Source organism: Nanorana parkeri, unplaced genomic scaffold, assembly GCF_000935625.1.
Source record: "Nanorana parkeri isolate BGI_ZX_2015 unplaced genomic scaffold, ASM93562v1 scaffold279, whole genome shotgun sequence".
Classification (NCBI taxonomy): Eukaryota; Metazoa; Chordata; class Amphibia; order Anura; family Dicroglossidae; genus Nanorana; species Nanorana parkeri.
In genome coordinates, this window is record NW_017306547.1 from 599,589 (window position 1) to 614,993 (window position 15,405).

The following is a 15,405-nucleotide window of genomic DNA, read 5'->3' on the forward strand; positions in this document are numbered from 1 at the left end:
AATTAAGTACATATATATATATATATATATATATTTTTTAATTCAGACATTTTTGCAATTATAGAGGATTACATTTGTCTGAATTAGCAGCAGTTTTTTATGCTGATACTCTCCAGCATTTCAGTCTTAACATTTCAAGAAAGTGGAAGTGGGGGAAAAATGACATATCTGAGTATGACAGAATTATGGGGCTTCTGAGAGTACAGCCACCCAACTACTTTGGTGGATCCACAGACGGCAGGTCTGGCCATTAAGCACCCCCAGTTTAAGGCATTAATGTGGACCTGAACTCAAAAAGCGGAGATTTGCTATGTTATAGGGAACATCTAGAAATGTTAACTGAGCCTAAGCAGTACTCAGAAAATCTTACTTTTTCTCCCGAAGATATCTTTCTGGTATGTGGAGGTGTCTAGGAACTCATGTGCCTATGGTCTAATAGGGTAATGTCTGTAGTGTACACCTCAAGCACTGATGCTTATGACTGCTAGTCTCACTAATGTGCTGCTTGCTGTTCTCTTTGCTGGAGGCTCTGACATGAGGAAGCAAAGTCCCAGCTCTACCAAGATTGCCATCTCGACTCAGTATGAGACACAGTAATAAGAGAAAGGATCAGCGGCAGAGAGATCTCAGGCACTAATAGTTACTAGTCCTTCGCCTTCTGCCTGCCTCTTTTTTGGGCACAGCTAAAGTTAAGTTACTCTTTAAGGCTATACAGAAGAACAGGTGTCATTTATGCCATTGGCTTAGTAAGCACTAGAGCATAAATGAAGTGTATTCATTATACTAGGTCAGTGATTCTATAACTATGTTTCTCTCTCCTGTTATACAAATGAAGCAGCTCTATTGTTGTGAATTTAATACAACAGCCACACTACAGAATAAAAGATAGATATGTATGTGTCTATACAGCATAAAATCACAATAAATGCCTTCAGCATTATCCTTCTGTGATATGGAATTACTTCATAATGCTGCCTTTGACTGAAGAGTTTCATTTGTCAGAAGTGAACAGTGTTAAACAAAACATTATTGAATATAGAGAAGGAAAACAGGAATTTATGCACGAAATATTACATATACTCATTACAACACTGACATGTATTCACAATTGAAATGCACATAGAATCTATGACAATACTTTTTATATAATTCCTGACCTTGGTCTGAAGGTAAATTCTGTTGTCTTCTTTCCACATTTCAGTTAGTAAAGTTTGTCCAGGGATGACTGGCTTAGCAAAGCGAACCTTGAACAGTAAAGAGGACAGATTATTGAACAGCAAAGTAAAAACAGCAAAACATTACAATAAACAAATCTTTATTATGATAATCTACATTCCACACATAGCCAAAGTTAGAGATACATGGGTAGATACAGAATACACCAGAAGGTTAAAGCTTCAAGTTGGTCTGGGGACCCTTTGGAATTCCCCAAGATGATTCTGTCCATAGCCAAGCATATGGTTTGGACTCTCTTGCACAGCTTGCTGCCTCACCATCCCCAGTGTATAAGCAGATTGAAAATGGCATATGTCAAAACTAAATCTCTATTAGACAGGGAAAAAGGCTGTAGGATACATAATGACTCTAAGTCAACTTGGTCAATTAAAAACATGCAGACTTAAAAACACGACAGAGATCAATATCATATCCACCAGTTCAACCAATGCCATAACTGATAGCACACTCTCAACTATGTTGAGCACATTGCAGAGTGTATTTTACAATATTATTGCTTGATTCGTCTACCTACACTGCGGCATGTTCCCCATTCATAACATATAATCCTCAATACGTTGTCCACAGAAGTCATTCACTCTCGCATACATTCAGATGGGCCCCACACAACACGGTCTAAAAGTTATTTTGTAACTGTTGAGGACATTTGATAGGATCATGTAGAAAAAGTATCAAATATCTTGGAAACTGGGTATTCAAAGTAGCCGGTATACAGCAGGTGACATGCTGATTTGCTAGGTGGATGGCCGCACACACAGCAACCTGACGATTCTTTTGGGAAACGGCTACAGTGCTAACTACGGGTACCAATGAACCACACGAGACAGCTACAGCACTTATTCCATGAATGCGTGACTTCAAAATCAATTACTAAAGCAGGGATCGGGACACCCTAACTGTGAGTAGGACTAACCCGTGCTATACGGGAACACTCACTCTTGTACACTACAGGTGAGTCCAGTGTATCCCACTGAACATGCTGTGCAACTGAATTCAATTTTACTGCAGTTTATCACTCTGCCTTTCGGGACTGAATTATTTATTGATTTCCGTCTCGTTGAAGTGGTTCTACAAATCACCATTTGCCTGTCATCTAGGATTTTAAGCTAATGCTTTGAAACAAAGATCATATGGTCAGACAAACAATTGGTCTGATTAAGATATTGGTGACATATGCGGTGGAACTCTAGTTATGCACTGTGGGAAAAGTCTATTTGAGATGTATGGAACTTTGGAACTTTCATAGACTACAGGAATATTCTTATAACGAAAGACCTGCTCTATACCGGCTACTTTGAATACAGTTTCCAACATCTTTGATACTTTTTCTACATGAGACCCATCAAATGTCCTCAACAGTTACAAAATAACTTTTAGACCTTGTTGTGTAGGGCCCCTTTGAATGCATGTGAGAGTGAATGACTTCTGTGGACAACGTTGTCTAAAGATTTTATTGAGAAAATGAAAAAGAGCATAACGATGGTATTTTGTATTTTTGAATTGTGTAATAAACTTTTTTGATATTTACACGCTGGTCCCAGTCGATGAGTAACCCGCTGTAGTCAGTAATCTTTATGACTCTGACTTTAGTGTTTTTACATTATTTGCAATGCGCCTGTGTGTGACCTGTGTGGTAACATGCACACATGCAATTATAAACAATTCTCAGAAAAGTCCCATTATGTTCTTCCTGACAAAGCATCCGGCACAATCTCTTATTCCCTGATAAATATAGATTGTATTAAGTGTAAGCTGTATGGGTTAGTGTACAGTACAGAAGATGTTTTATAATGACAACTCTAATACCTGTATATGATCATCTCTTCACTCTCAACCTTCTAGCACCTGCAAATGCCAATCACACTGACCTGCCACAGGCACTCATCATCACATCCTGAGGGCCTAACAGGGCCCAATTATCACAGGCAATGTTCAAACCAGAAGCATCAGTTGCTATTATTTGCCCATTTATGGATATCCTTGGGAATTAATCAGTGATATAATCTCAAAGTATCTGTATTCCAATTTGAACTTCCAGGCATATTTGAAAGATTTGACACCACCACATACATTTAGACATCTTTGCAATTCTCCATTAAAAAAAAGTAAATGACTGCCATAGAGAATTTGTCAATTAAATATTCATAAACATTTTAATGGCCCAACATAGCTAAGCCCTGCCCTTCCTGCGATCAATGCATTCTTCCACTGGCATCTCAGGGCTGCAAGCTTGTGGAGCATGACTGGCTCCTGACATAGGATAAAGAATAATAGGCGTTAATTAGTGCTAGGGCACAGTTTAGGAGTTAGGTCAGTAACATTTATATGCCGATTTCTAATTTTTTTTCCACCCAAGATTCACACATTTTCTAACTGGGTTTGATTGGAAAGATGTGTGAATCCTGTGCAAAAACTATTATAAATAGACCCCTAAGAGCCTGGTTGGGGTTTAAGTGTTTTACGTTTAAGCGAAGAGGGGCTTTATGTATTAAAGACTCACTTTAGGTGTTAGAAAGGAAGGCCCACTTTTGGACCCGTTCACACTCTATCTAGTGCGTTCCGGCATAGTTTCGTGCCCTGAAGGCACTTGATTACATAAACCAAGCCTCCCATGTTCTGGGGTGGGTGGGGGCGTGGTGTTGTCATTCAGGTCAATGGCACAGCAGACATGCCTCCCGTCCGCAGTGTGATTGCCCGCACCAGAATGCATTGTACAGCAATGCCCTGCATTCCAGTGCTGTGTGATATCAAAAAACGCAGGGGGCTTGGTTTATGAGATCCAGTGCATTCAGGGTACGGAACAGTGCAGGAACACACTGGATAGTGTGTGAACAAGCCCTTAAAGGGATACCTCCACCTTGTCCATCAAAGAAAAGTGACAGCATCTCTTACTAACCGCTGCCAATATTCAGCACTTCCTGGTATTAGGGCGCAGCCAAACAACAGCTCTGAACACTGTCACCTGACGAAGTTAACATTATCATCAACCCTAAGGCTTACACAATGTTTGATTCCTGCATCAAAGGAGCAGCAAAGGGTGAAGGCAAGTATAAATGGGTCAGGGGGTGGACTAGTGAGAGACTTTCGATTTTTCCTGATTGGGCAATGTATAGGAGCCTCTATAGGACCCATTCACACTATTGCGTTGCTGTAACATACATTAGAGGCATTTGTGTGATGCAGTAACACCTTAATGCACTTACACACATTGTGTTGCTTTGCCAGAAGAGCTACATGCACCTTTTTTGGTGCGTTAGGCAGCATATGTAAATGAACAGAAACATATCTAGTACATCGGAACACATTTCCCCATTTTTTTATCTCTTTAAACATGCTGTAAGTACAGAAAAATTGTTCCATGTCCTGGAAATAGAGTATGCTCCTGCTTTCCTCTTTGACATGATAACACAGCTCTAAATTCCTAAACACATGGTTTCTGCCCTGCCTACTTAATTTCTTTATGAAAATAAAGACCTCTCCTCATAACCCCTTTCCCCCCTTCTTCATCTCCATAGCCTACAGTTAAGCATATCCAAAGAGCAAAGGATTTTATCAGCTCACAAGATACCTGGCAAAATCAATGGGTATGTTTTGCACTTTTTGAACAGATACAACAAAACACTTTCAGGGTATATTTAGCAGACTAAAACGGAGCAAATAGGAGAAACTCATTGTAAGAATATACATACACTTTAAGGGTAAGGTTAACTGTTAGGTTAGAGCCAGGGGATGGCAAGTATTAAAGCAGTAGAGTTTTTAGTGTTGGGGGACAGGAGTTAATGTTTACATGTCTTTAATGTTAGGTTAAAGTTAAGCATTACACTTCTAGGTAGAGGAGGATGAGATGGCTGGAGTTTTCTTTAGTGCAGAGGATAATTTATTAGACAGGAAAACACTGGACAAATACAGTATTCACATTCTTGATGAAGGGAGTTCCACACAAAAACTACCAGAAGCGGACAGGCAACAAACATATCACTTCATCTACCAGTATCAATGGAAATTTCTGTTTATGAAAATGTAAAATTGCCACAAAGTCCACCCAAAATGAATAAAAAAATACAGCTACTACCTTTATTGCTTTGAACTTGCTCACATCGTTATTCGCAAAATGCTTCAAAACATGTCGGGCAGAAAATCCAAAAGTGCACAAACCATGCAAGATGGGTATTTCAAAACCTGCGGAGAGGAACCACAGAAGAGCAAAAATGTAATCTCTGCCATTTCCTATCATATTTTCATGAGCACACAGAGAAACCAATGTGCTCTAAAATATGGGGCATTTTGTTCGAGTCTATTAGCTAAGTTTATTGACTAAACTTTAATACATTTACAATTGCTCCAAGAAAATATGATAAGGAGATCTGAGTATAAATTAAGTAATAACATTTCTGCAGTCAGTCACAAAATGTGGTAATAAGCAGTAAAGGAAGAACCTGAATGTTGCAATAATGTTTGGCTGTCTAATAAATGCCAACCAATCATGTTGCGGCCGTCATTTAGAAATGAAAGTAAGCGCTTATTTGTCTTCTCAATAAAATAAATTGTAGATTGTAGGAGATAGGAACATTTCATTTTTATGTACAGTTTAAATAAAAATTAAAAGTATATATTGTATCTAAAACTGATCTCTAGGCAAACCTCTTAATATACAGTGAAAGAACATATAAATAAACCCTCTTCCATGCCAAAAGATTTATAATTCTGTTATGTGTGTGATCCAGACACCAATTCAAGATCCTTGAGCTCCAATGCCGAAGCAGCATTCTCCCCTCCAGTAAATATGTTCACAATATCAGATTGACAGCACTGTGCAAAGTTAAAGAGCGCTGGTAGTGCTTTCTGAGTCTGAGCACTGCGGTACAGAAAAATAGGGATTATAGATGAGGGGATTAAATTGTGTTCTTTTTTTGCAGTTCAGCTTTAAAGCAGAACTATGGGGTTAGGGCTTTTCCCCATAGTTCTCCTTAGGGTAACGGGAGGCCACAAACGAGCATCCTCCCGTCACCCTAAGCTCAGTATACCGCGAGCTGTAGCAATTATGTCTGGATCCGCCCAGCTGCGTGAGTGACAGCTGGCTCTGCCTATCTAGAGGCAGAGCCAGCTGTACCCGCCCCCTCCCCCATCCCTTCCGCCAGTCAGCGCTGGAGGATCGGAGCGGGGGAATCCAGCCCCTCCCGTGTCACGGCAGGGAGCAGTGACGGGATCGAGAAGTGAGCGAACGCCGGTATGTGTTCGCTCACTTCCCGATCTACTGAGCCGACCTGCGACAGTCTCATGGTCACAGGTCGGCTAGAACTATGAGGTGAGTGAAAAGCACTCACCTCATAGTTCTCCTTTAACTTGTTGTCCATGTAAACATAAGGCAACGTACAGTATATATTGATATACCATTTGTGTCAAGGGGCACAGTCTCATAATAAGCTTCAGGGAAACCTTAGATGTCAACTCTCGCTCATGCTGCTGACTGGCTAATCAGTGCTAGTAGTGCGTGCACCCAAACATGATGTATATGAATTGTTATGGATGCACCCATGGTAAAGTATATGTACAGCTAAAACTGTTTTCTTGTTCTAGGTAATGCATGGATGGATTAGAACTAGGGATGCACTGACATAACAATTCTCAGGCCAAAATCAACTTTTTTTCCCCAACCATTTTAAAATTATGTTTTAAATATTTTATTTGTATTTATTTTTTTTACTTTACCGTCAGGGGCTTTAGGGAGGGCGGGGGAGAGCAGCGAGGATTAGAGGGGGCACAGAAATTTCGGTGCATCACTAATTACAACCCTTACAACCTACTCTACTAAAAAAAAAAATTATATTTTTATCTGTGTTGTTTTCCATCACTTCCTGTCTGGTAAAACTGTTGTCAGAGGGACAGAAATTGAGAGGAACTCTCGAATGCTGCACTGGATAGCAGTTTCTAATCATTCCCAGGGAAACACAATTTTGGCTAAACATATACTTGACACTTTTATTTTTAAAGCAAATAAAAATAAAAAACATTACTAAATTTACTTAAAATGAAAAAGGGCACACTACCTTATAGATTCTCTTAAAAGGAGGACCTTTCACCTGTTGATCAAAAACTAACGTCCACAGAGACCAGCGTTGCCCAATTTCATCTGAAGTCCTCACACTGCTCTCCTCCCACTGTAATATCTTAGCTCTTACATCAGTAGGAGTCTGGTGGTCACATCCTGTGCTCTCTCTCTCCCAATGCTCACCTCTGCCTACCTCACCAATTTCCACTATATGAATCTCGCGCTTGCAAAAATAACATACAGTGAGGAAAATAATGATTTGATCCCCTGCAGATTTTGTCAGTTTGCCCACTTACAAAGAAATGAAAGGTATATAATTTTTATCATATGTGTATTTTAAATGATAGAAACAAAATATCAACCAAAAATCCAGAAAAAAAACACATGATATAAATGTTATAAATTGAGTTGCAGTTCAGCGAGTAAAATAAGTATTTGATCCCCTACCAACCAACAATGATTCTGGCTCCCCCAGACTAGCTATGTGGTACACAGATTAGTCCTGTCAATTTAAGAATGTGCTCCTAACGACATTTCGTTATGTATATAAAAGACATCTGTCCACAGAATCTCTCTTTCATTCAAACCTCACCACCATGGGCAAGACCAAAGAGCTGTCAAAGGACTTTAGGGACAAGCTTGTAGACCTGCACAAGGCTGGTATGGGCTACAAGACTATCAGTAAGAAGCTTGGTGAGAAGGAAAAAACAGTTGGAGCGATAATTCGCAAATGGAAGGAACACAAAATAACCATCAATCGTCCTCGGCCCATGCAAGATTTCGCCTCATGGGGTAAGGATGATCATGAGAAAAGTGAGGGATCAGCCCAGAACTACACAGGAGGAGCTTGTGAATGATCACAAGGCAGATGGGACCACAGTCACCGCACAAACCATTGGTAACGCAATACACAGCCATGGATTTAGATCCTGCAGCGCCCGCAAGGTCCCCCTCCTCAAGAAGGCACATGTACAGGCCCGTCTGAAGCTTGCCAATAAACATCCAAATGATTCATAGAAGGATTGGGAGAAAGTGCTGCGGTCAGATGAGAACAAAATCAAGCTCTTTGGCATTAACTCGACTCGCCGTGTTTGGAGGAAGAAAAATGCTGACTATGACCCTAAGATCACCATCCCTACAGTCAAGCACGGAGGTGGAAACATTATGCTTTGGGGCTGTTTCTCTGCTAAAGGTACAGGACAACTTTTCCGCATTGAGGGGCCAATGGACGGGGCCATGTATTGTAAAATCTTGGATGAGTACCTCCTTCCCTCAGCTAGAACGCTGAAGATGGGTCATGGATGGGTCTTTCAGCATGACAATGACCCAAAACATACCGCCAAGGCAACAAAGCGGTGGCTCAAGAAGAAGAGCATTAAGGTCATGGAGTGGCCTAGCCAGTCTCCAGGCCTTAATCCTATAGAAAATGTATGGAGGGAGTTGACACCTCACGTTGCCAGCGACAGCCAAGAAACCGTAAGGATTTAGAGAAGATCTGTAAAGAAGAGTGGACCAAAATCCCTCCTGAGATGTGTGCAAACCTGGTAACCAACTACAAGAAACGTCTTACCTCTGTGCTTGCCAACAAGGGTTCTCCACCATGTTTTGCTTGGGCATAAAATACTTATTTTACTCACTGAACTGCAACTGACATTTATAACATTTGTATCATGTGTTTTTTCTGGATTTTTGGTTAATATTCTGTCTCTATCATTTAAAACACACATGATAAAATGTATAGACCTTTCATTTCTTTGTAAGTGGGCAAACGTACAAAATCTGCAGGGGATCAAATAATTATTTTCCTCACTGTATTCGTCTATAAAGACTCAAAGAATTAGGATAATTTCATCTACCTGTGAACTGCAACCTCCTGGGATCTGTGACATGGATATATTAGGTGGCTGCCAGGGCAATCAGAGTGTCACCCTTGCAGGTGCAAGGAATGAGGCAATAAGAGGGCACAACACTATATAAGGAAATAAAAAGGTATTTACTAAGGCCAAATTTAGTAAACTACTCGCTATTGTGAAGAAGATGAAGGGAAGGTAATCTAGTGCTGAAAAGTACTCTTTAAGGGGCTAATATTCAGAACAATCATCCCAGGAGAAAAGAGCTGTATAGGATTGAGCACATAAAGGCCAATTTTCTTTGATAGAATGCTGGACAATCAGGGATTGAGTTGAATGCTAAAAAAAAACGGTCATTATGTGGCACAACATTTTACAGCAATGAGAATCTCAACTTTGTCAGTAAGTAAAGCTGAGCGTGTTAATTTCTGTCTATGGAGACCGTGATATTGACTTACCTGCCAGTGCGGCAAAGTTGGGGTCAATGTGCAAGGGATTCCAGTCTCCACTAAGACGGTATAGAGCAGCCTGTGGAAGAAGGGAACAGAAAATCAATCTTCACTTGTTAGACCTGATTAAATCACAGAATCTCAGCCTCTGCTTGACTAGAGTGGTCATACATACATTAATTAAACACCATTCATTCATCTTCATTAAAAAGAAATGTTAAACACCCATCATAAACTCAATTGCTGGAGAAATCTAAGCTTGGTGAAGGTTAATCAACATTACAAAGCAGGTTAACGCCCACAAAAGAGCTACACAAAATCCTCTGCTCAGCATTAAGATTTTTTTAAATGTCTGTCATAAGTTAAAACTGTGTGAAACTCTTCTGATGGAAGCTGTCATCTGAGGTTACATCTGCACATTAGAGACAGTGTTGTCACTAGCAGAGAAGCTAAAGAGGTTGATCTTTACAGCCCTAGACATAGTATGCGGCTCAGAAGTGTGAAAATGACAGCTTCCATGTGAGTCTTCTCATACCGGCACTTTAATTTCTATCAGGCACATTATTTATAGTTACATGGTGATGGGGCAATATTTAAATTGGGGATTTTTAATGCATGGATAAAGTATAACCAGGTAGGCTAAAAGGAACCTGACAGACTGTCACGAGAGCATACAGCTGGTAAAAAAAGGAATGCAGCAGCCATTGGTCACCTGGTCTCACAATGACCAGATTTAACTGCATCCCCAGCAATTCCTGAAGTTACAACATATATAATCTCACTGAATATGTAAACCTAGTTACTATAGATATGTATTGGCAGCTGCCTCATTGAGGCTTTGATTCTCTTTCCTCTGGATCAAGCTATGGATTTATAACCTAACAGGGACCGTGTTGACGGGATTTTGTTCACGTCATATGGGTTTTACAATCTCGTACAAGTCTATGGGAATGCAAAACCTGTTAGAAGCAGGTGAAATGTAGGTTAGAAGGATGTCACCTGCAGGTGAAATGAACATATCAATGAATTCTGCATGATCTCAGAAGCATCTCTAACAAATGACAGTGAAATAAGCCCCTATGCCCTCTTATAAAGTTGCTAATAGCAGATCTCCTGATGCTCGATGATGAGCAAAGTGCAGTAACACAGTCAGATTCCACCTATATTAAATTTACAGGAAGCAGGATGTGAAATAAAAGATAGGATTCTTATTGGTTACAGCAGATTAGAGCACTCTTGTCACATATCTTTAAAGAGCATATCACAATGTCAGAAGAACGTGGAATCCACTTTCACTCAGAAATGGCAGCATGAGTTACGGCTGGCAGTCAGAAGCTCTTGACACTGCTCTGAACTGCAGACATGGCAGATAATCCCAAATGGTTTTGCCCAGAGTAAATTTAGTATGATATTGTACCAATAACATGGAAATTGACAGATCAGGAAAAAAAAATGCTATTTTATTCAATAAGAGAAGTGCTGCATGTCTGTGCACACTTTCAGTGCCTGGTTGCCTTTACATAAGCCTAAATGTCCTTCATGCCAAAAATTGAAACAAATTGTATGCAAGCCCTAGGATACTCTCAGCACCTAATCCATATTAACATACAATTTATTTCTTTATTCTTTTTCTTCTTTGATAATGTACCATGATATTTCCTCTGTGCATTTAATATTGTCCTCTACTTTAGCAGGGGGGAACTCAGAGCACAGCTGAGACCTAAACTCAGCTTTTTCATCAAGCCGCCAGTGTCACGGGACTGAACACATTTTAAATGCATTTTTAGGGAGGGAATATATAAAAGGCACTGGATGAAGAAATGCTGCATTGACATTCCCTCAGATGAATTCACCATAAAATAAGCTTCTATTTGAATAATAAACTTGGTGGTGTACTCAAGTAAGATTAATAATGAGGCAAACTGAGGTACATGTAACAAAAATGGCTTTACCTAGAACTAGGCAATGCATTTCATGATTAACACCTATCACTAGATCTCATTCAGCAACATATGATGAAGTCATTAGTCTTGCTCACAACATTTTTTAACAACTATAAGATAAACTTTTTGTTTTCATACTTGCACCTTCACCAGCCTTAAGAATACAACCTATTCTGTCCATCTAGAATACCACATCACTTGATTCTTGTGTGGAGCTAGAGAACTTTGATAGCCATCTATATGAATCAACTGTTGCTTTTCTTAAACCTGTCGGTATTAACTATGGAGATTTGTACTGTCACGTGTATGCAAACCACAAAACAGGATTATTTGTCTGACCTGTAAAATCTGTTTCTTAGAGTACATCGCAGGAAGTTAATTCTTGGACAACTGGGATTTGCAGCTACCTTCAGGTGACTGTGCACTGGCAAATCAAATAAAAGCTGTAGGACATCCCTGCATAGCCCTTCCCACTCCCAGCATGCCTTAGTTTCATAGAAAGCAGTACAGATTAAATCACAGAATACAGAGGGATGTGTCTTGTGATGTACTCCAAGAAACGGATTTTACAGGTAAAGACAAAAATCCTTTTTTCTTGATCGTACATCACAGGACAAGGGCAGTTAAATTCTTTCACCACTGGGATGTTCAAAAGCAGTTCAACAGAGGGGCGGGCAACATAGCAAATAATGGCCATGAAACAGGCCATGAGAAAACAACAAACCCCAAAAGGTAACCAAAAACAGACGGGGTCCACAATCAGAGTGTCGCCTGAAGAACCTTGTAGTCACAGCTAGTATCCTCAGAGGCCTGAACGTCCACCTGGTAAATTTTGGTGAAAGTGTATATAGAGGACAAGGTGGCTGCCTTGCAGATTTGGGAAGCTGAAGCCTTATGCTGGAAGACTCAGTTCTCCTAGGAGAGAGATCCCTAAATGGAAAAATGGGAAAACATTACTGTAAACTTTACTAAGCTCTGAATAAATCAATCACCAAATCACCTAGCAATAGTAGAACAAGAACCTGACTGCCCCATATGGTAGCCCTCAGGAATGACTAATAGGATGTCAAGCTTGAGGATAGAAGCTGTATACATGAGCAACTTGAATCATGCCCAAACAGTTGAGAGATCACTTTAGAATGCTTTGGTGCAGGAAATACGGATGTTAAAGGATGTACCTCTTTCAGAGCAAAGAGGTGGTGTCCATCACCTAAGAACACTAACAAAAAACTGTGGCATGCTGGGAGTGGGAATGGTTATACAGGGCTGCCCTACAGATTTGATTGATTTGCCAGTGTCCAACCAGTTGAGGGTAGTTGCATCCTTTCAACAGTAGGCAAATATTAGAGCCACTGATGGATTTTTATTGCAGTTTGTGTCCCCTGGGGTGATTACCTCTATTTGTCTTGTTAACCATTGTCACAGTGACTAAAAGTAATGGGAAATCCAAAATGTACAAAAATGCCACCAAACTATGTGCAGCCCGGGCAGAGAGCACATAAAGTTATCTGTTACATTGATCCCAGTGATCTCTGGACTACAGAACACCTTTCCACTATGGTATGGAGAAGAGGGTTAGTGAGGTGTTTTTTTGTCCTGTACTAGTCACTACACTCCTGCTGAATCAGCCGAAATTCGCTCCACGTGTACCCTACTTAAGTTAGCCATATCACAGCAGGACAAGTAGTTATTAGCAGGCAACAGGTGAAAAAGAGAAAAAAAAGGCTGAAAACAAAAACAAATGCAACCACTGCATCTAAGAAATGGTAAACTGCAATTTATTACATTTTTGCTCTTGGATTAGATACACAATTCTTTGACTTTTACTTTTTTTTATGTGATAAGCAGACACTCTGATCACTGGGATGGATAAAGAGGAGTCAGCCAAGCTCACCAGCACAAAAGTCATGATTTGAATACAATTTCAGCTGGCTGTATGTCATGATCTACTGATACTTTTGGATAGCAGTTTTCACTAATGGTAACCTCTGTTTATGTATCTCATCATTACAGTACATTCTCAGTTTGAACAGATCAGGCTTGTGAAGGGTTCAATTTAAGTTATTCTGCAAAAAACTGAACTCCCAATGAATAAATAATTCATATATAACAGAGTGGTCCTATAGTGTTGATAGTGGAAAAAAAATGAAGAAAAGAGATTGGAGGGAACTTCCATGATGCCAGCTGGAGAGGAAAAGGAAGAAACAGCGTGTACCAATTACTCATAAGCTTAGGTTTTGTGGTCTTTTTAATGAGAAAGAAATATACTAATTAGCCAAATATTAAAATAATAGTTTAAAAAATACTTTAAAAAAAAAAGATATTATAGTTATGGTTTTCAAAACACCTCATATTGGGAGTCACAGTACATGAAGTAATTATTTTAGAAGTTGCATTCTGCTTATAGAAACAAGCTAGGCTTTCTATAGCCTAAAAGCTAAGCTTTTTCACCACTATGGTATGGAGAAGAGGGTTAGTGAGGTGTTTTTTTGTCCTGTACTAGTCACTACACTCCTGCTGAATCAGCCGAAATTCGCTCCACGTGTACCCTACTTAAGTTAGCCATATCACAGCAGGACAAGTAGTTATTAGCAGGCAACAGGTGAAAAAGAGAAAAAAAAGGCTGAAAACAAAAACAAATGCAACCACTGCATCTAAGAAATGGTAAACTGCAATTTATTACATTTTTGCTCTTGGATTAGATACACAATTCTTTGACTTTTACTTTTTTTTATGTGATAAGCAGACACTCTGATCACTGGGATGGATAAAGAGGAGTCAGCCAAGCTCACCAGCACAAAAGTCATGATTTGAATACAATTTCAGCTGGCTGTATGTCATGATCTACTGATACTTTTGGATAGCAGTTTTCACTAATGGTAACCTCTGTTTATGTATCTCATCATTACAGTACATTCTCAGTTTGAACAGATCAGGCTTGTGAAGGGTTCAATTTAAGTTATTCTGCAAAAAACTGAACTCCCAATGAATAAATAATTCATATATAACAGAGTGGTCCTATAGTGTTGATAGTGGAAAAAAAATGAAGAAAAGAGATTGGAGGGAACTTCCATGATGCCAGCTGGAGAGGAAAAGGAAGAAACAGCGTGTACCAATTACTCATAAGCTTAGGTTTTGTGGTCTTTTTAATGAGAAAGAAATATACTAATTAGCCAAATATTAAAATAATAGTTTAAAAAATACTTTAAAAAAAAAAGATATTATAGTTATGGTTTTCAAAACACCTCATATTGGGAGTCACAGTACATGAAGTAATTATTTTAGAAGTTGCATTCTGCTTATAGAAACAAGCTAGGCTTTCTATAGCCTAAAAGCTAAGCTTTTTCTAAGCCGGGTAAACAAGAAGGAATGATGAAGCAAATGTACAGGGTACAATAAAACAAAGAAAAAAATCTGCAGGGATTTATACTAATCTCTATACTAATTAGATAAATATATACTAATATTAGCCAAATATTTATTTAATATTTTAAAAAAGCCCATTTAAGTAAGAGGTACAATTCAATATGGCTTTTAAAATACCTCATATTGTGAGTTACAGTGCATAAAGTAATTATTTTAGAAGCTGGATTATGCTAACAAAAGAAGCTAGTCTTTCTGTAGCCTAAAAGTTGGGTAAAAGCTAGCTTTTTCTATGCCTGGTAAACAAGTAATAATCACGCAAATGTATCTACAGAGAGTTTCTTGTAAATATATTTAAAACAAACAGCGCTAGGAATGGGTAGGGGTCAGGGGCTTATTTACCGCGAGGCAAACAAGGACGTTTGCCTAGGGCGGCACTTTCCTGGGGGGGCAGCCCTAGCCAAATGTCTTGTACTATGAACATCTGACAGCATCTTTTTAAAATCTCTGTGTCA

At 39.3% G+C, this 15,405-nt stretch overlaps 1 protein-coding gene across 2 annotated transcripts in view; it reads right to left on the bottom strand.

Moving 5' to 3' along the window:
• HSD17B4 (hydroxysteroid 17-beta dehydrogenase 4) overlaps positions 1-15,405 on the bottom strand; it is a 242,148-nt gene that overhangs the window by 38,750 nt on the left and 187,993 nt on the right. For both annotated transcript variants that reach the window (XM_018557309.1, XM_018557310.1), the window contains exons 18-20: positions 9,594-9,663; positions 5,309-5,415; positions 1,158-1,244 (exon numbers count right to left, since the gene is read on the bottom strand). In XM_018557309.1, the coding sequence (XP_018412811.1) occupies positions 1,158-1,244; positions 5,309-5,415; positions 9,594-9,663 (264 nt within the window). The remainder of the gene's footprint in view (positions 1-1,157; positions 1,245-5,308; positions 5,416-9,593; positions 9,664-15,405) is intronic.